At 52.0% G+C, this 25,141-nt stretch overlaps 9 protein-coding genes across 9 annotated transcripts; 5 read left to right on the forward strand and 4 right to left on the reverse strand.

The window, feature by feature from the left end:
• Nucleotides 1–1,393: 1,393 nt before the first annotated feature.
• Nucleotides 1,394–3,122, forward strand: BDP81DRAFT_425621 (uncharacterized protein). The gene has a single exon (XM_060590236.1). It carries the CDS (start codon nucleotides 1,482–1,484, stop codon nucleotides 2,871–2,873), a length of 1,392 nt encoding a protein of 463 aa, XP_060446249.1. The 5' UTR covers nucleotides 1,394–1,481; the 3' UTR covers nucleotides 2,874–3,122.
• A 1,330-nt stretch (nucleotides 3,123–4,452) lies between these two features.
• Nucleotides 4,453–4,788, reverse strand: BDP81DRAFT_316967 (uncharacterized protein; the record flags this gene model as incomplete). The annotated part of the gene is made up of 1 exon (XM_060584211.1): nucleotides 4,453–4,788. One exon carries the CDS (start codon nucleotides 4,786–4,788, stop codon nucleotides 4,453–4,455), a length of 336 nt encoding a protein of 111 aa, XP_060446250.1.
• Nucleotides 4,789–7,889: 3,101 nt separating this feature from the next.
• Nucleotides 7,890–8,413, forward strand: BDP81DRAFT_278356 (uncharacterized protein; the record flags this gene model as incomplete). Its single annotated transcript, XM_060582985.1, has 2 exons — nucleotides 7,890–8,140; nucleotides 8,200–8,413. Coding segments are annotated over 2 exons (465 nt in total), but the record flags the coding sequence as incomplete, so codon positions are not given.
• A 1,186-nt stretch (nucleotides 8,414–9,599) lies between these two features.
• On the reverse strand, nucleotides 9,600–11,790 carry BDP81DRAFT_470929 (uncharacterized protein). The gene is made up of 4 exons (XM_060594570.1): nucleotides 11,664–11,790; nucleotides 10,239–11,569; nucleotides 9,977–10,176; nucleotides 9,600–9,900 (listed from the first exon to the last, which is right to left on the reverse strand). The coding sequence occupies exons 1-4, from the start codon at nucleotides 11,701–11,703 to the stop codon at nucleotides 9,756–9,758; spliced, it is 1,716 nt and encodes a 571-aa protein (XP_060446252.1). The 5' UTR covers nucleotides 11,704–11,790; the 3' UTR covers nucleotides 9,600–9,755.
• Nucleotides 11,791–13,692: 1,902 nt separating this feature from the next.
• BDP81DRAFT_405694 (uncharacterized protein) lies at nucleotides 13,693–15,233 on the forward strand (the record flags this gene model as incomplete). Its single annotated transcript, XM_060588948.1, has 2 exons — nucleotides 13,693–14,224; nucleotides 14,281–15,233. 2 exons carry the CDS (start codon nucleotides 13,693–13,695, stop codon nucleotides 15,231–15,233), a joined length of 1,485 nt encoding a protein of 494 aa, XP_060446253.1.
• Nucleotides 15,084–17,494, reverse strand: BDP81DRAFT_470931 (prolyl oligopeptidase). The gene is made up of 3 exons (XM_060594571.1): nucleotides 17,327–17,494; nucleotides 16,526–17,268; nucleotides 15,084–16,468 (listed from the first exon to the last, which is right to left on the reverse strand). Exons 1-3 carry the CDS (start codon nucleotides 17,426–17,428, stop codon nucleotides 15,382–15,384), a joined length of 1,932 nt encoding a protein of 643 aa, XP_060446254.1. The 5' UTR covers nucleotides 17,429–17,494; the 3' UTR covers nucleotides 15,084–15,381.
• Nucleotides 17,495–19,526: 2,032 nt separating this feature from the next.
• On the forward strand, nucleotides 19,527–20,302 carry BDP81DRAFT_212041 (uncharacterized protein). Its single transcript, XM_060582675.1, has 2 exons — nucleotides 19,527–20,235; nucleotides 20,292–20,302. Exon 1 carries the CDS (start codon nucleotides 19,616–19,618, stop codon nucleotides 20,030–20,032), a length of 417 nt encoding a protein of 138 aa, XP_060446255.1. The 5' UTR covers nucleotides 19,527–19,615; the 3' UTR covers nucleotides 20,033–20,235; nucleotides 20,292–20,302.
• BDP81DRAFT_318040 (uncharacterized protein) lies at nucleotides 20,085–20,491 on the forward strand (the record flags this gene model as incomplete). The annotated part of the gene is made up of 2 exons (XM_060584318.1): nucleotides 20,085–20,235; nucleotides 20,298–20,491. Coding segments are annotated over 2 exons (345 nt in total), but the record flags the coding sequence as incomplete, so codon positions are not given.
• Nucleotides 20,492–21,216: 725 nt separating this feature from the next.
• Nucleotides 21,217–23,830, reverse strand: BDP81DRAFT_317387 (fungal-specific transcription factor domain-containing protein; the record flags this gene model as incomplete). The annotated part of the gene is made up of 2 exons (XM_060584255.1): nucleotides 21,217–23,603; nucleotides 23,674–23,830. 2 exons carry the CDS (start codon nucleotides 23,828–23,830, stop codon nucleotides 21,217–21,219), a joined length of 2,544 nt encoding a protein of 847 aa, XP_060446257.1.
• Nucleotides 23,831–25,141: the final 1,311 nt, after the last annotated feature.

The raw sequence follows: 25,141 nt of genomic DNA on the forward strand, positions 1-25,141 counted from the left end.
AGCATTTGATACCATTTAGATCTCTTATCTCACAGTCACTTGTCACGCGCCACAAGACTCTTGTTCGTTTTCGTTCCACGGACACGACGAGGTTAAATTGAGCTTAATTGCCTTTCCCCTGTGCTAGGTTTGATCCACCACCTTAGCGGACATGAGCGGACAGCTCTGCCCCTTAACGGCCCACCTTTGTGCCCTGTCAATCTTCTCTTTGGGGGTTTGGGGTTGAGGCTGACCCCCAAAAGGCGCCTCATAAGGTTCCCCCTCTGCTGGTCATGAGTCGTGGATTCATTTTAGTGCCCTGTGAGCAGGGCGATTCCATGCTGAGAGAGCGGGCGCCTGACCCAAACGTACCGAACGCAGTTAGGAAACACGGCGGTCTGCCAAACTGTCGGAGTTCTACGTTAGTCGCACCCAAAGCCTGGGAGAGAACGATTTGCCGTTCGCTGGGACGTTCTAGAAGGCATCAGCATCGAACGCGCCTGTGGCAGAGAACGAAGAGAAACGATAGCATTGTGTACCCGTTACCTGTGTGCCTGTATAGTAAGAGCCATAACCTTGCCGATTAGATCAAATTGTTCTCGGGGTTCCCTTTCTCTTGCCGTTGATTCAGACCCGCCATTCATCTGGACAGTCCCACGACCTCAACGTCAAGAATGTTTCTGGATGCTTTTTCTTGGGCCCAGCCTCAGCCACCCCATTTCCCATAGCCCTGGTACGTCACGGTGGCGTGTCTCCTCACAGCTCGTCCAGACAGAACCTGGGTTTCATCCGACCAAGCTCATGATTCACTGAGGTCGCGTAAACGGACCAAAACGATTTGTTGCTGGTGTTTTGGCGGGGATGAGCTTCGTAACCTTACTCGACTACGGTTGGAAACCCCGCTCCAGTTCCGGTAGAGCTGTCAACCCAACTAGCAACCGGAGCAATCGAAGTAAGAAAAAAGTCAAAAGAAACCTTGGTAGCGAAGCTCCAATCAGGATACAACCTAAGCCATCCACATCAAATCTCCCCCGAGAACTCTACTGCCGGCCTGCTGCCGGCTCCCAAATACCAAAGACTCATCCGCTCAACAAGCAGCAGGGCGAATGCGGATTAACCCATCATGTTTCATCTAAAAGATGGTCCCGATCCAATTGGATGAACCCGACAGAAAAAACGTCTCCCCACATGTTGGGTAACTTGGTGTCTTGGTCTCTTGTTGATCACCTCCAACACAGCCCTGTTCAGCGCAATCACCGTGGCTGAGATCCCAGGCCGGACCATTCTTGGCCCATTGGGACAGACTGTCGCTGTTGGTCCGCTCATGCTTGGCAGATGCACCTCTATATAATTAGCAATGGCCGAGCGATGATAGTCCCCATCCGGCGGTGGATTACATGGCAGTATGGACTGTGGAGTTGCGATAGTGCAGACTTTTTGCAGGAGGGGGAAGCGAAAATCACGGAATGTGACGGGTGTTGTTGACGTAGTGTATTTGCTGGATGGATTACCGGGGTTCCAATGGCCGCGTGGTCCCGTTTCTTGATCACGCCCTCTCTGGATCAACCCGTCGACGGTGGAATATCTCTTGTCAGAATCTAAACACAAATGGCCGCCGTCCCGCACTTCCCCAGACCGCGTGGACGCATGGGCTCTTGATCCTGAAAACCCATCTGATAACCAGACTCCTAGCGTCCGCCCAGATGCGTTCCGAATTCGCTTCCGCCCTCGGCCTCTTGGCCGGCCTGCTTACGGTTACCGAACCGGTATCGGCTCGGCCGGACATATACGCCCGTTCACAACAGATCCGACGTCAAAACTCAGAATGCGCCGAAGACCTAGCAGATGTCTTGGATAATGCGCCGACAACATCGATGTCATGGGGGGCCACGGCCTGCGATTATACCTCTACACTATCAGGCTTAGAACTCTCCGTCACCTATGCCTCATTCAGGAGCCGAATGTCTTCATGGTACAGCGACGACCTCGATGATATCACCAAGCTCGAAGCCAGCTGCACGCAGTATACTTCCATCTTTAATGTCATCCGGAACTGCTACGTGACTGGAGTCGTGCCGACCGCCGCCACATCTACATCAACAATAGCATCTTCAACGGTAGTTACTACTACGAGCACTGGGTCTGGAGGTATTACTACGGCGACTGTGACAACAACATCTACCCCTGACAGTGGAAGCGGCATGGACGATGGCGCGAAAGCTGGACTTGCCATTGGTATCATCCTTGCTGTTCTTCTCCTGATGTTCATCGGATACAAGTTCTTCATGAAATACCGTCAAAAGAAGTTAGCCGACGCCGCAGCAATGTCATCGAATGGAAACATCGGACCAGAGATGGGAGTCGCAGCCGCCGGTGGAGCATTGGTCGTCGCTGCTCTGGGAAGTACCAAGTCTCGACCAGAACAAAGCGAGGTATATGCCTACAAATCGGAACTCAGCGGAGAGTCGAGGCCAATGTCCGAACTCGATCCACGGCCGATATCCGAGCTGGACCCAGCAGCAGCTGTTGCAGCCAGCGGGGCCACCGGCGTCCATCGACATGTCGCGGAGCTGGACCCCAACCCTCCGACCCAGCTGAGTGAGCTGCCAGCGGACAACTACGACCCAACCGCGACGACGAATTCGCCTCCTCCGGCATACGTATCTCCGGTGACTGATACCGGGACTCGTAACACGCTTTACTCGGTGGTCTCGCCGGTGTCCCCAGAGGCGAGTACGATGCGATCATCAGGACTTGGAATTTCTACAATTTCAGAAGCAGACGTCTCGCAGAGCGGCGATGGTAGTAGTGCAGGAGCGGCGAATTCTGCTCCAACAACGCATAATGAGACAGTACAACAGGGATGGGGCAGAGGGTGGATGCAAAGGGACTGAACCATCTGAAACGACGCTTCTGCCAGAGGTTGGGATATATGATATTGGCCATGAAGGTGAGAGCACAGGAAAAACTCTCATGTGTGAGCAATGAGCAGTAAAGGCCTGTCTGAGGCTCATTCAGAGTGCCTAAAGTCATCAAATTTCTTGAAATTCCTATTCTCAAGGCGGCCTACCTACTTATTAGACTGCCTACCATTAGATACCCTTCTACCTTATTACACAAAATGCTTCTCGTTTTAACTCGTGGCCACGACCGATCCACCAATGCTCGTTGACTTTCACGATGAATCACCGGTGCAGTCTTGTTTCTCTAAATCACTTAGTCGAATCCGAGTAATTCAGATATCAAACCAGGTTTCTTGCCTGGGCCTTGTGTTTCTTGAGATACCTTCCACAAGAAGTTGTAGCGAGTTAGGCAACGTTTACCTCTTATTTCTTGGATGGATGTGCAGGGTGTCACATTGGTGCCGCACATGACCGTGCCTTACGAGTCTTTTTATAGGTTCATGCATTTACAGCAGGCTGTGCTGGCACATTCGGCAGCAAATCAGGTATGTAGACCGGCAAAGGCGATGAGGGACGGTGGTTTGTTAAGGTGAAGACCAGACAGTAACAGCCGCAACAGGCGAAACCATCGAGCACCTCGACGTTCGTAAACCTATCATTTCATTCCCGCACGGACGTAAGCTTTTGGGAGATAGCCGAAGGAGGAGTCTAGAAGGCACCTCTTGGTGGAGGCGTAGGTTAATACCAAGAAGCCATTAATCAGTCACGAGATGGTAACCTGTTGGCATAATTTGGGCCGTAGAGTTAATTGAATACTTCATTTGGTCTCTTCCGTCTGGTTACAATCTCTGAACCGGGTTAAGTAATCACGCCCCCTGGGCCATGATCTCTCTCTTTAAATAGCCAACGATTATCCCAAAGACAAGATTCCCAATATCCCAACCGATGCCTATGAAGACAATGTACGCATCTCGAATGACGACGATCGAGGTCCAAGTGTTTGGGAGATTGAACGTGACTCTTTCACAGATGCAGAAACGCCAGGCGGTTTCTTCTACGAGAATATCAGCAGACAAGACCAGGCGAGACACTATTACCCTTCTCAAGAACCTCGATTAAGCCTGTCGAATCCATCTAAAAGGATTGTTTCATTTAGTTATGATGAGGTCTGCCTTGAATATGGCGATTGGAGTGAGAGCGCTAGGTTCCAAGTAAACAGGTAATCTATTGAAACTACAAGACTCCAGGAAGGTGCAAGCGGAGTCTGAGCTGTGTTTCCTGCAAGATGTAGACTGCATGAAGAGTTGAGTTTGTTGGATTGTGTTTTTATTGGGTTGACTCTCCGTATGAATTCATTGTGACTCCTTATAAACCGCAAATCACCTGATGGCATTGTTGGCTTTCGAGGCTACAACCATTGATCAGTAGACCTTGTTTGTCACCTGCAACTACCATCTCTTCAGCCTTTTAGGCATGAACGTGTGACCAGGGCCGATGCCCTGACTTCAAAGTAAATTCCCCCTCGAACTCCATGCCCTTTCTAGAACCCGCACATTCAGTATGTCCAGTGCTATGGGGCAACCGTAGGAGTAGCTGTTGATGTCGCACAGACAGGTGATGTGACTGTAGTCGGTGCCGTTGCGTGGACATAGATAACCTTTTGGATCTCCGGGCCGATCCCACCCCACCAAGGTGCCGGCTCCACGGTAGTTGTGACGTGGGCACAGCCGTGGCAGTCTGTAGGCTTTCCGATGGTAACTGTCTGATTGTAGATTGTGATAGTGCTCGTTGGCTGATAGTCGCCAGTGAAGCCGGGATCGAGTACTGTTATTGTCGTTGTGCAGTCGCTTTGAGTTGCGGTGGGTTCAAGCGAGCCAGCGACAGCAAGGCCTGCGAATGCCAGCATAGAATGAAGTAGAGACACCATTATTGATATTTTTGCAAGTGAAGTAACCACAGATAGATGATGAGTGCGAAAGTGGTATCGCAACACTGAGGCTTGGCAAATAGTATTTATGTTTCTGAGCGGGGTCTAGAATCCGCAAGACTTGTCCGGAACCCGTGAAGATGAGAGTCCTTGTGACTCGCTCGAACATCGGATGAACGGCACGCTAAATGACTACGAACCCGTCGTGAGCCATTCGCGCTGGTTTCCAGCAACCTGAAAAGGCTTTCAATATCGTAGAGTTTGTAGATATGGCTCGTGCTTCCACTCTGCGGAGCTTTACTGGGTACCTGAACATGATTTTAATAAAACGAATCATGATTACCCCATATAATTGTCGAGTTCATGGATCTTTTTCCTGTCTTCGACGATCTCTAGTATGGAGGTTCAGCTATTGCAACTTGTCAAGCCTCAGCAACTCATTTCGAAGGCTTGGGTATCCCCTGTATCCCAGCTTGTGATCAGCCCCTTTCAAAAAGCTTGTTTACTGACGGACCTCAGGGTCCCAAACTTCCGCTGATGTTCATTTGCAACTGTTGGTCCGACCGAATAGCCGGAAGCCAGAAAAGGGGTGAACGAACATTCATTAATGCGATTGGCATGCGTAGATAGGCGCACCGGCGACACCTTACGCTTCACTGTAGGACTCGGCGGGGGTCGAATTCCCTTATCAATAGGGACCTTGGGTGAAGCACTCGGAGGTTATAAGCTTCAGAATCAAGTCAAGAAGAGCTTATGGCCGTGCCGAAATGCACATGCAGCGAGGCATAAGTATTGAGATAAGATCAATAGAGCATGACAACCCATACTCACTCGAGCAACGGCCTGAAATCCTCGACGAGTCCCGTCTCCTCAGCCGCCAGTTGGTGGCTGCCGTCAGCATCCAATTTTGGCAACGGTATCCCTACTCCTGAGTCTCAACTTCAAGAGTGACGTCGATTGCTGTAGCTTCAGCGAAGTCGTGTAACAGTCTATTGAATTGAGCTCCCCACCCGAAGGCAACACAATCGCGAATAGTTGAATCCAGTTGAGGGCATTGAAGCTGACGTATGGCGTTGAAGACTTTGAGGTATTATCTGCGCCTGCACGTGGTCCATCTTATGCGGGAACTTGGATTTTTGTGATTGTAGCCCGAAGCATCACTACTCACATTCGATGGGTCAATGACTGTCCATAAGAGGAGCTTAGTAAAGCTAATCATCGACATTATCGTCTACAACCCACATTCTTAGTATCCAGGTGATAGCCTGAGATGAGGACAGGGTGCGTATATGCCAGAATGGCACCGATTCTATCCCGGTCGCGGTAATGTGTGTCAATCTTGCGTGCTTGGGCGATAGGTAGTCTCCAAGATACCTACTATTGATCAGCTAGCTGCTGAGTATCATATCTTATTACTCACCAAGCAAGATCAGACTTTCTCTCGAGTCTCCGTGAATGAACTCAACAGAGCAATTTCTTGAACACATTGTTTGTACTGAATGCATGAGCTCGAAGCCAACAGCTTTGACTCTGTCCGGTCACTCCTCGGGCGATGTGGTTGTTCTCTGTCGATAATGTTGCCGATCTTCCAAATTGTGCATATGATGGAGGCCGAGCGCATATGCACTTTCGAGTAATCGTAATTCCGTAGCTTGCTGTTCTTGTTGGGTTGTAACCATTCACGACAATCATTTGTTTAGCTTCCATGTCCTGTCGTTTGACTTCTTTCTCAACAGCTGCCTGGAAATCTGCGAGGAAGATGTAGTTGAGTTATCGGAAATCACCACAAACTGGTCAGTTGAATATCAAGAACGTCTGCAATGAAATAGAGTTGGCCACGAGTTTAGTCGAAGGTCAGAAGAAAATGCGATTTCATACCACAGAAATAACGTGCTTCAAGCGATGTCAGCCAAGTCTCACTTTATTGGCTATGCCTCATCGCCAAGACCATTGCTGATCCAACGACAGCGCCAGTGTCATTCTTACAAATGCCGAACGAGAAAAGTGTTTGACTTGAACTTGGTAGGGAGAAGAAGAAATAAACAAAAAAAGCATCTGACATAGCCCTGGACGATATTCCGCCGGATGTGAGGCTTTCCGGAAGATGCCCATCAATTGATTCCTGATAGGGCGCCCAAAACGGGCTGTGTTCTGGCGCGGGTGGAATGGAAAAGATCGTCAAAACTGCCAGCGGAGTATTGGATTTCAAATGTCCGTAGTAGCAAGCCGTGAAAGCCAAGTGTTTCCCACGTCAGATTTTCTGTTGGGCTGCATTGGCAAACGATCCGGCGCGTCGCGGTGAGCATATTTGGGGGAGAGGGCCAAGCAGCCGCCAAGGAGCTTGCCTCGAAATTTTGACGCTACCGGACGAACCTAAACAAGACATAAACTCTCCCACTTGGTTGACTTGTGGACGGCAAGTTGCGCTTCCGCTGCCGAGTCCCCAGTGATCGGCGGCGTCATAACCGTGCTTCTGGTATTCAATGTCCCCCGGATTAGGAAAATGTGCCAAGGAGCTCCCAACTTCGACGATATGCTGCGCCGCGGCGACTACGGGAGCACGGGAGCACGGGAGGCAAACACCGCAATCTCAATTCCCTTGGCCCATTCATCACGACAGCCCAGACCGCGGTAATGGCGCCGGCGTAGAGCGCTTGATCGTTCCTCCGGTTCTTGGCTGAGTGAACACATCACCAGGCCGTAGCAGTGATGCAAGTGAGTTTAGAGGCGCTGTGGAATTGAGGGGAAATGACCGTACCTGCCGAAGATGCACCTGAATTGTAAATCGGAGCTAGAAACGAGGGTTGACTATATATACAGAGATGTAAGCTCCCCCGGTAGCAGCATCATATTCCGATCCTTATCACATTATCTCATCTGCATCCACCTCTCTTAGTATTTATCAATCCCAACTGTATATTCATTCCCAGTTACTCACTATCTCCCCCACCATCAAAATGAAGTTCGCTATCATCCCCCTTGCTTTGGCAACCGCTGCCTCGGCCACTCCTATCAAGGTTATTGAGGAGATCAAGCAAGCTGTCGGCTGGCACAAGAAGGGAGGCAAGGGCAGCTGGGGCTCGTCCGGACCTTTCGACTTCACTTCGACATATGATGTGATCGCCACACCTGAACAGGTCGTCGACAACAACAACACCTTCACCGGTGGACTTGCAGGCGCCATTGGCTACTTCAACTACGGCATCAACTCTAAGGAGAATGTCATCTGCTACAACATCACCCTGGTCAACTTCCAGGGCGAGTACCAGTCTCCCGCTCGCACGGCCACCCACATTCACCAGGCAGAGAAGGGCAAGGCAGGCCCCCCTCGGTAAGCTCTCATCCACGTCGCTTTGAAGGAGCGGAATACTAAACCAACCTTTTCAACAGCATCGCCTTCCCTAACCCGGTCGCCGTTGAGGGATACCAGAACGTCCGCCGCAGTGTCGGCTGCTTGACCGGCCCCTTCGTCACCGGCGTCAACGCTACCGGCGTCGACACTGGCTCAGGCTTCAAGGTCAGCCAGATTGAGGAGAACCCCGAGGGATTCTTCACCGATGTCCACTCCAGCCTTGCTGTCCCTGGTGCTGTCCGCGGCCAGCTCAGCGGCGACGACAAGAAGGACTGCCCCGAGGACAAGAACTAGGAAGGTCCTCCCAGAAGCAGCGATGAGTAGTGTCGATACCATGTCGACTTTACTATACATACATAATGTCGGCGATGGTCGTGGCTATGACTCGTTTAAAAGGGTGTTAATCCCACAACCCAAGCTATTTCGTAATTTTAATACCACATCATTTGTTAATGCAATTATTCGCGACTGCAAACTTCTTTTGCAAGCTCCAAAATTATATATGACAAAATCATCCAGTTAAAACGATGAAATGCCCAACTCAGTGACGGCTATCTTTATTGGACCTGAACCATGGTCAGTCTCACTGAAAGACTGTGGCTATTCTTAACGAAGATTTTTTCAGATACGTTCTTCCTCTGGTCGCTGGTGGCATAGGACTTCTTTTGCGTCCAAGACTAGGCGCTACATGCGACTTAGATGACTCGAGACAATAGGTAAGCCCAATTTCTTCGCGGATTGCCGAATTCGGACTCCCTCTAAGAGATTGATGGCTGCTAAGTACTTTACGGAGTTAATCTCAGTGAAAATTAGATTGATCATTCAACAGAGAAGTCCTCCTCCTCCATTATAGCTCCCATGGTCCTGAGGTTTTCAACCCATCTTCTCACTGCGTCCAACACCCATGAGTTAGACTTGGGCAAGCAAAATTTGCTGTCGAGGGCCTGTTTCGTATTCTGACTACTTTGCACCATCTCGGAATGGCCGAGGCAGGTAGCAAAGAGCCATGGCGCTGTGTGACTGGAGTGAATAACAATCTCACGAGGTAACTTCTTAGAAGTGAGGGGTATGTTGGAATCTAGGCCTTATCGCCCCTGGGATTATGCTCACCTTGGACCGATGTTTGTCTTCTTTTAGGAGACACAAAAGCGCATGTGGCCGAGGGAGTACCACGTCCATGGGACCGGTAAGAGAGGCCCACTAATTACCCTCGTGTAGTGGTATTTACGCCTGTGTTGATATAGTTGAGGTCCAGCGTTAATACTACACTTCGTCGCCTCACTGGTAAATCTGAACAACTCGCTTAAACCATATCGATCATCAACGCATCTGCCGCATCGCTCTAGGGTAATCTAGTCTTTCAGCAACGCTTTGGGTTTGCATTGACGTATTGAACGAATGGTTGCTTGCGAATACATGTAGTTGTAAACCTCTCATACGGTTGTGAACGAAATCATATTATTCAAACTTGTTTCCCCATTTGTTGCCTGTTTTACAATTGTCCAGGAAGTAGTACGCGATCTCTTGCCTCTTTTCCCTCATAATCGTCCAAATGATATTACAAACTTGATACACGTTGCTCGTCGATAGCAAATCAAAGTCCCAGCAGACCGCCGCCACCACCGCCGCCATCCTTACCATCACCACCTCCACCAAGCACGCCTCCAAGCAGGCCACCGCTGTTCTCCTGGCCTCCGCCTCCAAGACCACCGAGCACACCTCCCAGAAGGCCGCCGACACTGAAGAAGAGTTAGTAATGTGAAAACATCGCAGACGACGGCCAGGTCGTCAGGATGTGAAAAGAGGGTTGCTTACCCATCACCGACTCCTCCAACGACTTCGCCAACACCACCGAGGACATCGCCTTTGCCGAGCCTGCCGACTCCCTTGCCCAGTCCTCCGGTGATACCGGTCACCGCGTCGCCGGCACCCTTGCCGACGCCGCCGACGATGCCGCCGACCGGTCCGCCAACTGTGGTACCTACACCTCCTAGAGTACCGCCGACAGTGTCACCCTGGAGTCATGTTAATATCAAGGTATTCCACGTAGCCATTCAAGAACTGGATGATGACGCACCAATCCCTTGCCAACGCCTCCAACAGTATCTCCAACTCCGCCAGTGACACCGCCGACGGTGCCCATCAAATCTCCTCGGCCGAGAGCACCGGTGGTGTCACCCAGTGTCTTGTTCAGGCCACCTGTCGCGGCGCCCAAGGTATTACCAACACCGCTGGTAGCTCCGCCAACAGTCTTTCCGAGGCCGTCAGTGGCGCCCTGGACACCCTTACCGAGGGGACCTCCCACGGTACCACCGACCTGCTTGCCGAGGCCGCTGGTGACACCGCCGACGGTCCTACCGAGACCGTCAACGGTTCCGCCAGCCGATTTGCCGACACCATCGACAATGCCGCCGGCCGTTCGTCCGACGCCGCCAACGGTCCGGCCAGCAGTTCCCACAACTCCACCGGCGGTCTTGTCGACACCTCCGACGGTCTTGCCAATGGTATCGGTGACCTGTCCCACAGGTCCACCGGCCTGAGCCTTCTTCGCGGCGCGCCTAGTCTCAATCTCATGTGTGGGAGTGAGGGCGCTAGCGTGGTACTGCTTCTCCTTCTTGGGCGTAGCAGCCTTGGCCTTCCTGGCTTCGAGCTCTGCAGTTGGCACAAGAGCACCAGGCGCGTAGACCTTCTCCTTCTTCGCGACCTTGGCTGGGCTGGTGGTAGCAGCAGAGACATTTCTGACCGCGGGTGCGGGAATAGGGGCGGCTTGCTTCTTGACTGGGGTAGCCTTGGGTACTGTAACAGGAGCTCTGGGCACAGCCTGTGGTGCCGCGGCGACTGCGGGCTTCTTCTTGGGCAAGTTGTCTTCGTGAGTTCGGGCTGCTGCCGCTTCCTTCCTGGCAGCCTCCTTTGCGGCGGCGGCCTTGCGGGCTTGGATTCTCTTCACAATGTCCGAACCGGTGGCTTGTGTGTACTGAGCAGTGTTCTTCTCCTGCATCTTCTTCACAATATCTGCGCCGCTGCTGCCGCTGGCGGCCTTGCTGGCCGTGTGCGATGCTGACTTGGCCGTCTTTGAAGCATGGTTGGCTGTTCTTTGTGCGGAAGATGAGGCGGTCTTGGATGCGTGATCCGCGGTCCTGTGTGCTGAAGATGTGGCTGGTTTCGAAGCAGACGATGCAGTCTTCGAGGCTGATGCCGCAGGCTTTGATGCCGATGCTGTGGGTTTGTGTGTGGAGGAAGAGACCTTGTTTGTTACCGGCGTGGTGGTAGCGTGGTCTTTGGTCGAGACGTTGTCCTTAGCAGCGGCTGTGGCTGAGGACACCTTCTTGAGCGTCGCTTGCGATTTCCGTTCGTCAACCTTAGCGGCCGTTGCCTTTTTGGCGGAGGAGACCTTGTGGGGAATTGCGGCTGGTGGGACGAGTCGTGTTAGTGACGGATGCAACCTCACGGCGCTTCGACTAGACAGTGTGAATGGATAGGATGATTCGCTGAGCCAACTTACCTTCCACAGAAGCACCGTGGTTCTTTACTGATGATGGCATGATGGTATAATATGTAGTGTAGTAAGAAATCTCTGAGTTCCGGGTTCACGATAGTCTGGTTGATTTTGCTTTCACGGAGTAGAGTTGCCTCGAGTTGGCTTGCACAATAATGTCTTCTCTGATGTGGCTGATGCTTTATTATACGTTGCTAAGCTCTGTGGCAGCTACTGGGGATGACGTAGATGGGAAAGGATGAGGAGGGTGGTATGAGCTGACGTGCGTCCGCCGTCTGTGACGTCGAGTCTAGGGTTGTCCCGGGGGTTTGATAGGCCTAGATTGACCATCCATTATGCGAGACACCAATCGACCCCAGAAACACCCGCCACACTTCTGAGCACCGCATGCACCGCCGACGCACGATGAGGGAGGGATAGAGCGAGAAACAGAGCCGAATATGCAGCTTTTCTTTCTCGACATTTCTTTCCCTTCCCCCTCCCCCTAGTCACCGCTCACAGTAGACAGCTGAGATGATGCTCCATATGACATACCCTTGGTTGGATTCCCTGCTTTCTGGACGCGGTTGATCGCTTCGACACGAGCTAGAGGATGCATGAACCCGACGAATCAGAGCCTCGAGACAGATAAACTCTCCCTCCCTTAGCCTGGACCGTGAAACATCATTTTGTGAGGAGATCGGGGAGCACGGTTGTGCTGCCTTGTCTCGAAGTGACGCCAACGGGCAACCCGTCGGCGTGAGAGACTGGGAGTGAGGAGGTGCTTCTGGTGCTTTGTTCTTTTCATCTGATTGATCCTACGCCCCTCCTACTGTTGTGGCTTAGCTTACAGCAACTCTTGCTGGGATGTCATCGCGGCTCGAATGCTCGATACCCACAAGCGAGGTCTCGAGCGTTATCGTGTCGACATTGTGGATCGAAAACTGTGGACGAGGACTTGTCAGCTGCGGAGTAAGACTCTTCGATATCAGCGGACAGAAATTCTGCTTCGGCTCGGTGAGGTCGAGAAGAGAGGAGAACGTTTGAGAGTTATTTTTCGCTTGGAGCGAGAAGCCGTGTTTGCCTCCTTGGATCCATTGTTCTTAGGGTGGCGGATTCGGCTGTTGGGGCTAGTGATCTTAGTCGATCCCACACGATCGCGATTCTGGCTGTCTGGTGGCGACCGTTGGTAGCATGAATGAGGGGTTTGGATGAGGCGGGAGATTTCCTTTAGTGACAGGACGAACTCTCTAGAAGAGTGAGCTACATCTATCATCTTAATTCCAGAGTACTTGTCCGAATGGCTGGTCCGATTTGCAACGGTCGGTATGTTGTTGCCAACTGCCCTGCCTGAGACCTGAAAACACGAATGTTTGCTTTGCGACATATTAATCTCGCCTGCATCCCGCCCCTGGTGTTCAAACTTCCTTAGTAAGCGCTGGAGGAGCCTCTAATACGAAGCCAGAATAAGGCAGATATTTCCATGTCCACAAGCATAGGCTTCTTTAGAAGACTTCTCAACATCCTTGGCATTCCACAGCGGCTGCTTGAGCAGCTTGTCACGAGCAACACCGCTCCGCAGGGTTTTACTTGGCAGTCTTGATTCAAACTAAGTAGATTCCTTTCATGTATGTCCTGCGAGAACATACTTTTGTGTTCTTCAAAAGAAACTCGTGCTCATCTGAAGGGCGAGTCGGGTAAACTTCCAGCAACACTTTGACCTAGATCAAAGAAATACGCATACAAGGCATTGGTTACCCAACAAAACTATGGACACGGCAAAGACTGCTTTGGATGCTGGTAGCAAAGAGAAAAACCATGAAGATTATTCTTAATCAATGTCCTTTGTCTGATAGTCCCGAATACAGAGCGTTGTTTCGCTGGGCTCTAGAAATAAGAGGAAAGTGCCAGCTACCTTGGTTGCGAACTTAGCGAAACAGATCGCTCTCAAGCACTTTACATCTACACAACACATTCAACAATCTCTCAAGTACAGAACTATAGTCTTACAAAATCACCCACTGTCCTCCGATCAAACCTCTGCAGACACAACATCATGACGAGCTCTCCCACAAAGCTGATGGACACAGGAAAGGTCACATCCGCCATGTCTACTCTGACCCTCAAGGTTCGCCCTGTGCCTGGGAAATACATCCGATCTCAGAAGGGACTCTTCTCCCTTTGCCAGCTCCCAATTGATATTCGCGACCTCATCTATGAGTTCGCACTCGTCGAACCGAAGAGAAGGGACATCGAACACACACCTGACTGTAGCGGGTATTCCAAATCCTTTAAATACCTCGAGCCTCCCGCTTTCCTCCTCAAAGACATCGTAATTTCCGAGGAGCCTCATCGTCTGTTCTGGGACTTAGATGGCTTTTACTGGCCTCGGGAACCTTTGTGCCGCTGCGATCAGCGTAAGGGTCTTGGACTATTGCTGGCCAGCAAGCAGGTGCACGCCGAAGCAGCGCCGATCTTCTGGTCAAAAAACACCTTCAGTTTCCTGAGCGGCTACGAGGTTATCACGGCCTTGAACCATCTTCTCCGGCCAAAATATCGAGACCTCGTCTCCTCCATCAGTGTGCTGAGTACTGACCAGCGCGGCACACCTTCAAATGTCCGATTTGCCAGCAATGTGGAACAGGGATGTGGTCCGGTGCCATGGGACTCATTCTGGCAGACGATGTCAAGGTGCCGAAACCTGAAGGCAATCGAGGTCCCTACCGTTGCGTTGGAAACATCACCCTCTGGGTTTCATCAACTTGCGATAGAGAAGCCAGCGCTGAGGACAAACCTCGTCGACCTCATTCCATTTCGCAAGTGGACGGACACGCCGGCATGCACCAACCCCTGTGGCGCACGCATAAGGGTGAGATCATTTACGCCGAGACTTCTTCGAAATTGAAAACTGTTCAGGAATTAAGAAGTTCCGACGAGGAACCCTGCCTTGACTTTTGGAAGAAAGCCGCAAGAGAAAGAAAAAATCTCCTTTGTCGCACTCGCGAGGCCATCGCACAGACATGTTTGCGCAATTTTGACGAGCCTCATAGCTACCGCTGGCATCTCCGTCGCATTATCGATAGCAAGGAAAAAAGATTTGTCCGCCTCGACTTGGGCGAGGGCAGGTTCTCTTCTGTCAAGTTCTACGGCCTTCCCGCATCACTCAAGGAAACTCGGCAAATCGCCTGGGATAAGCACCTCAAGGACGAGGAATTCAGAAAATTGAAAGGTATGTACCCCAGTCACAGCAATTTGAAGACATGGTGCCCCTTCTTTAAGAGGATAGTAGAAGAGGAAGGGTTGGATGAGGAGCAGTCCGCCGAACTGTGGGAAACCGGGTATACTTACACCGTGTATTCTGACTCTGAGCCGTCTCGCACTGAGCCGTCTTACACTGAGCCAATCATTGGTTCAGCGACTTGTCATCTGCCTCGTGCAATCAGCAACCGGCGGGCGAGTAAGAAGGTTCTCAAGGATAAGAAAAAGGCTACAAGAACTGATGCTGAGAATCGTCGCAAGGAGAAGAAGCGGGATCATGAGTGGGCTTGCAGAGAATCACTACTCGACGACGATGTCGATGACGACTACTGCTATTAGTTTTAGGGTTTTCTGCTGATCTCACGTATGAGAAAAGCGTTTTGACTATTAGCAAGTGAAACAATCCATAGACTTTTGCAATTTTAATCCGCACCTCGAGTAGAAGAAATGTGACACCGAAGCTTGGGAAGAGTGGCTTCTTCCAATATTAGATCAAGTACGATCTCCACCAAGCTTCCTCCTCCTCCAGCCAAAGACGAGGGCTTCCAGGCATACCAAACATGTGACCCTCGCCCTCAACCTCCCTGATTCTCACATGCCCTCCCTTATCCTTGACAGCTTTGTAAATAAGCCGGGCCTGCTCAATGGGGACCACGGTATCTGCAACTCCGTGAAGAAGGAACAGCGGGGCCCCAATCTTGTCGGCATGGTATAGGGGGCTTCGCTCACGGCATCTCTCCTCCTTTTGCTCGTCCGTCATGCCCGGGTCCAGAACAAGCGCCCCCATGTACTCGGACTCCAGCTTATGTGTGGACTCTTCCAGCTTCTTGACGTCACTCACACCACAGACGCAGAATCCGGCATCAAAGGTTGTAGGATGGCGGACGAGAGCTTGGAGGACGTTGTAGCCTCCGGCGCTTGCACCGACGATACCCACCTTGCCGACTCTGCCTGCTTCCCCTAAGTGCTTGGCGACTTCAGCAGCGTCATCGGCGTCAACAATGCCCCAGTTTCCAAAAAGTGCCTCGCGATACTCTCTGCCATGTCCCGTGGAGCCCGTGTAGTTCAGCGCTAGATAGGCGTAGCCACGTGCAGTAAAGTACTGGGTTCGCAGCTTGAGACCAGAGCCGGTGTAGCCTGTTGGTCCACCATGTGAGGATATGACCAGAGGAGGTCTGTCGCTATCCGGGCCGAGGAATTTGGGGTTCTTTGGCATCCACAAGGTGCTGTAGATTGTGCGAGATGGACTTTCCTTTGACTCGAATTTCACAAGCTCCGGCTTTGAAAAGAGCGCTGTGTCCAGCTTTTCATCTGTAGTTCCTCGAATAGTCGTCGTGTTCCCGCTGATGACATAGACCTTGTATAAAGCAGATGGAGAACCGGACTCGTCCGCAACAAGAAGTAAAGACCCGTCGTCCAGGCGAGCCATGGCGTCGTTGACAATGCCGCAAATGCTAGATGAGCCGATGGGTTTCCAATCATTCTTCTCAAGATCGATAAGAATCAGTTGAGCCTCGCCGAATGTTATAGCCGCCGCAGCTACGTAACGTTCTGATAATGGGGCGTACGTTTGACTGATGCAATGTTAGTGATTGCCCTCGCGCTACTTGCAAGCCTTCGCATCTACTAACCTGCCCTGGAACCATCGAATTTCTCCAATCTCGGCGTTATCCAGTCCGCCTAACTTGATCTGAGTAGGCTTTTCAGCACCAGGAGCTAGACGGAACAGTCTCCGGAAGCCATCAACCTCAATGCCCAGAAACAAGCTTCCGTCCGGGCCCCATCGAGGCTCTGCTGCTCCTTCTCGATTATTGCCAGCAACCAAGACTGCATTCTTGACAGTTGCCTCCGACGTCCAATCGGCAACGAAGATCTTGGCCGATGCAAATGGGAGATTGGGTTGGTCCCACTCCATCCAAGTCAGCCGCTTCCCGTCAGCGCTGAACTGAGGGGTGTAGTAGAAGTCGGCGCCCTCAACGACGCGCTTGACCTCGCCGGTATCTGCATTGATAGCGACAACATAGTTCCGGATCTCGTGGGGAGTGTTGATGGTGTGATCTTCTTGGTTAGCCAGAACCCAGGGGCTCGTGGGGTTGGCGCTGAAGTTGGAGTATCGCAGCTTCGAGTCGCCGGTTAGGTCCGAAACTTTGCCAGTGTCTACATCGAGGGACTTGACGGTATTGTCGCGATTGGAGAAGACGATGCGGCCATCCGCGGCGACATCGTAAGTAGAGCCACCGTATTCATAGACTGTGTTGCCTGCGCTGTAAGGTGCTGGTAGGAGATCTTTGAGGCCACCATTCTTGGTGATCTCAACGAAGACTTTGCGCCCATCATCCTTCGACTCGATGAAGAACGCCCGTCCCGATTGACGCTTTGCATCAATTAGAAAATAGTATCCAATTGGCCTCCAAGTCTCTGGGTTCACTTACATGGACTCGAGGTGATGTTATAGTCCAGCTTTTGGAGGTCACGGTATCGACAGTGATTGGGCTCTCCCAATCGCCATAGCGGGCCACCCGTTTAGTCACCATGACGCCGGTGATCCGCAATAAGGTGGTTGAGCGATGCTGGATGTTGGGAGAGATACTTGAAGGTCGTCGTGGAAGATCGTGTTGACACGTGAGTCATGGGAAGTTTGAGGGGTTCAAGATGACGCTTACGTGAAGTGAGTCGCACGACCGAGATAGGCAGGAGACACGTACCGGGTTTGCCGGTAGCCACCTTCGGCGAAGCCCCGCTTTTCAGCCGATGTTTGCCGCGCTTTCCCTCTGAAAGTGGGGGAAGGTCACCGTGGTCGCCGGCATAGCTGTCCGGGGAGTCTTTGAGCGGCTTGGCCAACTCCAAGTCTTAGATTGGGAAAGATTCGTGTTCTTAGCATTAGCTGGCGACTTTGGCTTTCACTTCGTCAGGATTGACACCGCATTTTGACAGGCAGCTGTGACAACCGAGGCCTATTGCCTACTTTATCCGCGAATCGCAAGATCTCTAAAGCTCATCAAGCAGCGAAACTCTTGACTTGAGCCTTGTCATGTTCGTATGTACTAAGTGAAACGTTCTTATCAGGTAGAGATCATGGCTAGTCTGTTCTGCAATCATCAGACTAAAATACAGCCTCAAGTTGATTTCCAAGGTCAATCGTTGAAGCCATTGCTTAACTGCACACGGCAACCGGCGTCGAGCTTGGACAAAAGCCAATCCGGTCCAAACCTGAGCCGCACAAGTGACCGTAGCTCTACCCCCGCCGGGATGTTGCCAGAATCCAAAAGCGAGTCAAAATGGGCTGATTGCCAAGGTGAACTAAATGCCGTTCGAGACAGAAACGTTCCTGACTCAACCTCCAATTTGCTAGAATCCAAGAGGGTTCCTCCAATTCTTTCTCAGATTCCTTTTGTAGTGAGAGGTTGAGATTGACCCTAGAGGCAAGCGCAACCGTTCATCTTCTCGCCTCGAGCGCAAAAGCCTTTACCAAGATTACCAAGCGCACAAAAGAGAAGGAATTCTCGATCCCAGAGATGATCACAACCAGGGGGGGCCGCAACCTGAACCAGCTCCATGGCGCCATCCACGCCCGCGTTTCAGTCTGGTGCAAGTTGAGCCGACGGGGAACTCGCGCAGTATCGCAAGCGCTACGGTGAACGGAGCAACTGGTCGCATGAGCGCTATCCGCCGGCCTGGGTAGAGTTGCTGTTAAGCCTGTTAACCTGTTCTGGCGTTGGACACCCCCTGGTTATTGGGGGCCATGGCAGGGGAGTCATTGGTTTTTCAGCGTGCTGATTCGACCAGAGGGATTGCTCACGTTTGAGAGTCTAAGTTTAGCCTACGACAGCTGTCATCTGAGACTTGGTGAAGGGGTTCGGATTCTACCCCTTCAAAGTCAGCCGAAATTCAGGATCATTGGGGGACGGTTCAGAAGGGGCGGTAAGAAAGCAAGGGTTTATGGTGGGAAGTGCCAACTCACAAGCGCGAGTTCTAGCGCTGTCTGCTAGAATAAGATGAACTTCAGAGGATCGCAACCTTAGTCTTCCTCTAGCAATACCGGTCAACCACGATCTACAGAAAGCGATACTCACTTGTGATAGCACTGTTCTTGAAAACCCAGAATCCAACCACAACTCACAATTTCGCAGAGTCATCATGTCGTTGGTTCAGTGGTCGATGCTTTTCTCCCCTGCATGAGATACCATCCGAAAACGACAAGTAGAGACGAGTTGCCACACCGCCAAGCAGCGCCAATGCCGGAGCTCGACGACAAACTGGCATGACCAGCCGCCCGCCGTTGCGCAGCACGCAGTGCGACAACCCCCGACTTACCGCATTAGTCCATCATGAGGCTCTCGAGATGCACCTTGGCGGCGCGGATGGTGGGGGAGGATTCCTCTACTTGCGTATCCTTGCGGTCTTGTGTGGGTTTCATGATGCCGTTCCTCTTGGCAGTCGGCCGGCCCTCACAACCAAGCCCCGTGCATGTTTGTCTTACACGAGAGAATCTTATCAGGGACAAATGGGTTCATCTGGACATATAACCTCTTTGAATACCTAGTTGACGCCCACCGGCTTTTGTTTGTGATGGTTGCGCTCTTTTCAGTTCCCATTCCAGTTTACTTCATTTCATCAACTTTTCTTTCTCGCGGCAAGCCCGCTATTACGAGTCAACCGTGTTGGTCTCTTTCACAACTTTGACTTTCTTTCCATAATAATATACTCTTTTTTTTTTCGAAATGAGGCTCTCAAAACTCGCCACCATTTCATGCCAGCTCCTCCTAGCCGCATCACTGCCAATCTCAACCACCGAAATAGCCTCCCGAAGCAACGGTATCGCAAAAGCCTCGGCGGATTCTAGTCTCGCAGCACGAAGCCTCACTCAAGGAGCAGCGATAACCCTATCAAAATCCACTGAGAAAGAAGCTGCTGCAGGTGAAGCAGGCGCGGCGGAAGGAGCAGCCGGAGGTGCGGAAGGCGGCGCTGCCGGCGGCGGCAAGGAGGCGAAAGATCCCAACGAGAAGGAGATTGAGGGACAATTCATCGTGCCTGTGCGGTTAGGCGGCGCGAATGTCAAGCAAGATGTTCTCTTTCCTCCAGCAGTAAGTTTCAGACTCTCACTCTCACTGAAGTCGACTGTAAAGACATGTGCCTAATGATTCCTTGCAGAAGAATGGACGTTTCGAGGTCGAGTTCCAAAACGCAGTCGGCCGAACCCTCACCGTGACAGAAAACAGGTCTCCTGCGCCGCCTCCCGCGGGGTTCACCGCCATCGAGGCGGTTTCGTACAAAGTCAGCCTCGCAGAAGGCGCACAGGGCGTGACTCTCTCGAAGATTGACTACATTCTCAACCCAGGAAGTAAGTTAGCCCTTTGAGTCTTCTTGGCAGCAGCAGTAATGGTGGGCTAACATGAGATGCAGATACCCTCGACATCAGCAAGGGACAAGTGGGCCGCCTCTTCCCGGAGCTCAACGCCTTCATCATCGACCCGGCTCTCGGTGAACTCGAATTCGAAGCCGAAGAGAATGAGTTGACCTTGAAGGTTGCTAACATGAACGGAGAGTTCGCCTTCTTCCTCCCGCAGGCTGGCGCTGCTGCTGGTGCGGCGGCATAGAGACAAGACTAGGCTCCTGACTTGGTCAGCGAAACCGCAAGGGCATGTAAAAAAAAAACACTTGTGGTGTAGGCTGCAATGCTACATCCAGGCCCCAAGGAAGATCCATAGTTGTTCGATGGAGAGATACGATGAAAGTAAAGCAAGGCAGACGAAAGTTGTAAACCATCCTGTAACAGACATTCGTTGACGAATAGTTGAAGTTCTCTTCGTATATCAGTCCCAGTATTACTACTTCTTCAAAAGCCTTCGAGGATAATACCCAGATACGAGATTCAGATTCTGCAGAATGCCATCCGTCTTGGATCATGACATGCTTTGCAAAAACGTGATGTCCCTTTGACACGTTTCCATCGGAGACCATTACACCTCGCTCATGTCTCTCGGATATGGGTTTAGATGTTGGTGTTACAGGGCATCATCTTCTGCAAATTGAGGGCTGGCCGAAGAGTCTGGGGCTCGTGAGCAATCGAGCAATGGGTCTAATTAGAAAGTAAGTAAGTTCCCCATGACCGAAGATATTGGAAATATCATGGGCAACTTACATCTACTGTCGTCCTCGTCGCTTTTGATGCGCAATTGCGTGTGGAAGCTGGGAGTCGCGCAGGGGGGAGGTCCATCCGCAAGCCCGCTCTACACAACCCTCATCTCCTGCCTTTACACAGAGAAACCTCTTCCAGACCATCTTCGTCACGGAGGAGTTGATCGGAAGTGCAAGACCACATTCATACTAACATCTCGCGGCAAAGTTTGAGCCTTTCACTGGCTTCCCTCAGGAGCTCCGAGTGAGACTGCTTTAGGCTGGTCTCAAGCAGGTCCAGCAGTTCCGGCAACCTCTCATTGAGGTCCCGCGAAGCTTCTTCGTTCAATTCTTCCAGACTCGAGAAATAGGCCAGGTAGCGAGCAATTTCGCTGTACCTTCCCGGGGGCGTATTCCTGTTGGGAATACCCAGTGCCTGTACAAAAGACCATATTGTCAAGGCTGCATAATACATGATCCACGGCCGATGAGGATCCGACTCGCTGCGGCAGGAATAGTAGACAGAGACCGGTTCAGGCAGAGCGCCAAAGCTGCTCGTCCGCCGTTTGGGGTTTTTATGGTCCACAAGAACCTTGCAGAGCAGTTTAAAGGCATGTAAAACGGCGTGCCGGGTGGATGGTGCATTCGACCAGGTCCTCATTCTTGCAACAGCGTTGACATGATCGCGAGTTGAGACTTTGCGGCCAACCAATCGCTTGGCGCCGGCGTATACCTGGCAATCGACGATATCGACGTGCAGACTGATGTGGGCTAGGTGATAGAGAACAGCGGCAGAGTGAATGGGCCCATTGGAACTTGATGGCTGTCCGAGCCCTTCAGATAGGTCATTTGCACCCACAGCATTGTCAAAGGATTCCTTCCACTCGTCGAAGGCGCGGAAAAGTATCTTCTTCCAGCTGTCGTGCGTTTCCGTGCTGGGTGTACGCAGGTCAAGCCACTTGAGGTGAGACTCTCGACGAGACAGATGCCATCCGACACTGAGCAGTCCCGACATGATAATCATGCGTCCAAAGGTGTGTGTCTTGACTTCCTGCCCATGTAAAGCGCTTTTCAGTCCATCGAGGAATGATACCTGCTTGATGCCGTACATTCTGTAGTTCCCGTCGAGTTGTCGGAAGACATTTGGGGTCGCGGCCGTCCACAAGCCATCGTCGCATGGCAAGGGAAGCCGGATCTCGTGCGGTGCCATGTCCGCGTTGTGGCCAAACATGGCTGCGTGGACAGTGTCCATCATGAAGGCCGCGAAAACAACGCGATGCATGGATTCGCTCTCGGCCCATCGAACCCACCACGTTCTTGAGTCTGAAGAGGGTCCGTCGCTCGGTGTCGGTGCTTCTTCTTCTGGGGGCGATTCGCTTCCTGCGCGTCCAATCAGAGGGCTCCCTCTCCTCAGGAGGTTTAGAAGCGCGGAGTGGTATATATGCGATCTCTCGTGCATGCGCCTGGAAGAGAAGATCTTCTCGTAGAACTCGAGCAACAGCATTGCTTGAGCTATGGACAGACCCACCGGCGCTGAAGCTTCCTCATGAGTAAGGATTTCCCACCGACTGCTGGAGATAATCACGTCTGCCAGCCCTCCGTACGGTTCCAAGTTGCCGGTCGAGTCTCTGCTGCTTAAGGATGCGGCTCCCAAAGCAATCATCACAAGTAGCAGGAAGATGGAGCAGCGATTCGAAGAAAACGTTGGCTGATGAACTATCGGCAAGCGTGGCGAGATCCTCTTCCAGTATTCTTGCAAACAATGTCTCATCATTTCGAGGCTCAAAGCAGGCAAGTCTCCATTGCTCTCCTGTACAAGGCTTACTATACGCGGCTCGTATTTGGGCTGCTTGTGTCGGAAGACCTTCAACCACCTGAGGACCTCTTGCCGCCGGGGCTCGCTGATGAGTTCGTCGCTAACTTCAACTTGCCGAGGTGGCGTCGGATCCAGCTGTGAACGACTCGTCAGTGACTCGTAGTCATAGTGAATGTTGTTGTTGAAAGTTGATTCAAGACCACCTTCGAGAAAGGGAAGGTTGGCGACTCCATTGAAATCACTGAAGTTTGCTTGAGAGTCGAACAGCCAGACGGCAAAGTTCTCCCGTGAAAGTGCCTCGTCGGGCTGGAATCCTCTCGGGTCGAACGCTGGCATGAGGGGCGGTGCCTCAGGTAGGGATAGCTGATCACGTCCGTAGTAAGCGGGCTTCGATCGCATCATCTCAGCAGCCATGTCATCGATGGACGGCCATGTGGCAGGTTGGCTGATCCTTGTGACATGTTGAGCAAGAGACGGATTTGATGCGCCTGTCGTCGGGGTGGGCGTAGCAGATTCGGGAGTCAGCAGGATGGCGGCATCGTGAGGGCCGCTCGTTGAAGGTTGTGGAAACGCTTGCCGTGGTTGTGCGCCTGAAGTTGGGGATGACACAGCCGGGCCGGATTGGTTGCCAGATGCCGCAGAGGCGAAGCTGGGCGCGCGATTTCGGGGGATGTACGACGATGAGTGACGTTTCTTGTGACGCGACAGCAGGTCAGCGCGAACGAACTTCTGATCACAACCTGGTATATCGCAGATGAAGATTTCTTTGGGATTGTCTATGAAGACGCGTCAGGTTGTACTTTGTGATATTTCGAGGACTCCGGCTGGACAGGGGAGTTGACTCACGGTTCAACTGGTGCCTCTGGAGATGCTCTGCCCTAGAATATAACTTGTCGCAGCCCGGGTGTTCGCAAACGAACCGCCGAGGCGCACCTCTGCGACTCGCACGCTTGTAGTTGGCTGCAGCACTGCCAGGCTGGCCGGGGGATGGATGGCTCGCCATCGACAGCGCTCATGAGAGCATCGTCGAAAGGTACGCTTGATGTCTAAGCGCAGCTGGAATAGGTGGTTCACCGAGCCCTTATGTACCTTTGTAGGCAGTGGCGCTCTTACGGGCAAGAAGTACGGGTACGTTGCGGCACGCCAAGAGAGGTGCGCAGAACGGGCTGAAGATATTCGCGGCAGCCGGTGAGATGGAGACGGGAGGTGAGCGCAAGATGAGATGAAATTGGAGATTGGCAGAGTTGCGCCTCAGGTGTCTAGCACAACGCGGGGGGGGTGGGCGTGCTGAGGTGCTCCTTCCCCAAAAATGCCCCCCTTCCCCACACGTCCCAAGCGGGAATGGGGAAGGCGCATTCGAGACGAGTGGACCCCCACGACTGCGCGATGCTACTCGGCTCATATCGATACCTTATCGATACTGCATCGATAAGATAATGAAAAGGTATCGGTAAGAGTCCACCGGGTAGTCCAAAGAACCAATGGGAAAACGCATGCATCCCACTTACCTAATCAAAAATCTCTGCTAAACTCGACTTTCAACTTGACCTGTCGTGCCTGTCAAGGCAGCATGACTGAGATGGATTCTACAAGGAATATGTGGCAGGTGCAGGTGGGTCACGTGAGGCAGCTCCTTCACATCTCGGAGCTGCCCCACCTACACCTTGCCCAGATATCCAGCCCAGCCAGCGCTCAGCTTTTCCCATCATCATCATCAGATCCAATACAGTAGTATTGCCTCCACAGAATAAGACTGCTGCGGGATGATCAAGCGTTTCTGCCTTTTTTTCTATCGCTGATCAACAGGAGTTCGGCTACGCTGGGTTTCCTTCCAGATAAATGGCTAATACAGCGTTGACGCTTTCTACTTTTCCTGTCTGAAGAGCCGGTACTCTCGTTTGCGCTCAAGGAGCTGGGCTAGTGGCCCACTCATCATCTCTGCATCGCGGTAACATCATCGAACCGAAAATACATCTTTGCGTCGTGGATCGAATTAGATTGGGAACCAGCCGGGTTGGGCTGTTAGGGCTACTATCGTTTGTGTGTTGACGCCCCCAAAGTCCATCGTCACAATTTGCAGACCCAGCGATGATCATAAGATGGCCTTTCTAGAGGCGGAGTAGCTTTGCCGTATGCTGTTCAGGAGGTCATAGTCGGCGACTGTTGGGTACCGAGCCTGGTTGTAGATACCTTATATAAGATAGCGCTTCCTGTCGTAGAGTTCTCGGCTGTATCATTCAGAGCGCTCGTCAAGCTATTGAATAAATTGCAGTAGATGATCATGGCTATCCAATACTCTGCTTGGCACACTGCA

The sequence above is a fragment of the Colletotrichum phormii genome (genome assembly GCF_030913505.1).
Source record: "Colletotrichum phormii strain CBS 102054 chromosome Unknown BDP81scaffold_8, whole genome shotgun sequence".
Taxonomy (NCBI): Eukaryota; Fungi; Ascomycota; class Sordariomycetes; order Glomerellales; family Glomerellaceae; genus Colletotrichum; species Colletotrichum phormii.

What these genes read in the sequence shown, in the direction of transcription:
- BDP81DRAFT_470931 (XM_060594571.1), bottom strand. Translation starts at nt 17,428, where the DNA reads ATGGTGACTAAACGGGTGGCCCGCTATGGCGATTGGGAGAGCCCAATC. An exon ending in TAACATCACCTCGAGTCCAT is followed by an intron (nt 17,269 to 17,326) that starts GTAAGTGAACCC and finishes ATTGATGCAAAG; the next exon opens with CGTCAATCGGGACGGGCGTT. An exon ending in ATTCGATGGTTCCAGGGCAG is followed by an intron (nt 16,469 to 16,525) that starts GTTAGTAGATGC and finishes ACATTGCATCAG; the next exon opens with TCAAACGTACGCCCCATTAT.
- BDP81DRAFT_470929 (XM_060594570.1), bottom strand. Translation starts at nt 11,703, where the DNA reads ATGCCATCATCAGTAAAGAACCACGGTGCTTCTGTGGAAG. An exon ending in GAGGCGTTGGCAAGGGATTG is followed by an intron (nt 10,177 to 10,238) that starts GTGCGTCATCAT and finishes ACATGACTCCAG; the next exon opens with GGTGACACTGTCGGCGGTAC. An exon ending in GTTGGAGGAGTCGGTGATGG is followed by an intron (nt 9,901 to 9,976) that starts GTAAGCAACCCT and finishes ACTCTTCTTCAG; the next exon opens with TGTCGGCGGCCTTCTGGGAG.
- BDP81DRAFT_212041 (XM_060582675.1), top strand. Translation starts at nt 19,616, where the DNA reads ATGAGGCTCTCAAAACTCGCCACCATTTCATGCCAGCTCCTCCTAGCC.
- BDP81DRAFT_425621 (XM_060590236.1), top strand. Translation starts at nt 1,482, where the DNA reads ATGGATTACCGGGGTTCCAATGGCCGCGTGGTCCCGTTTCTTGATCAC.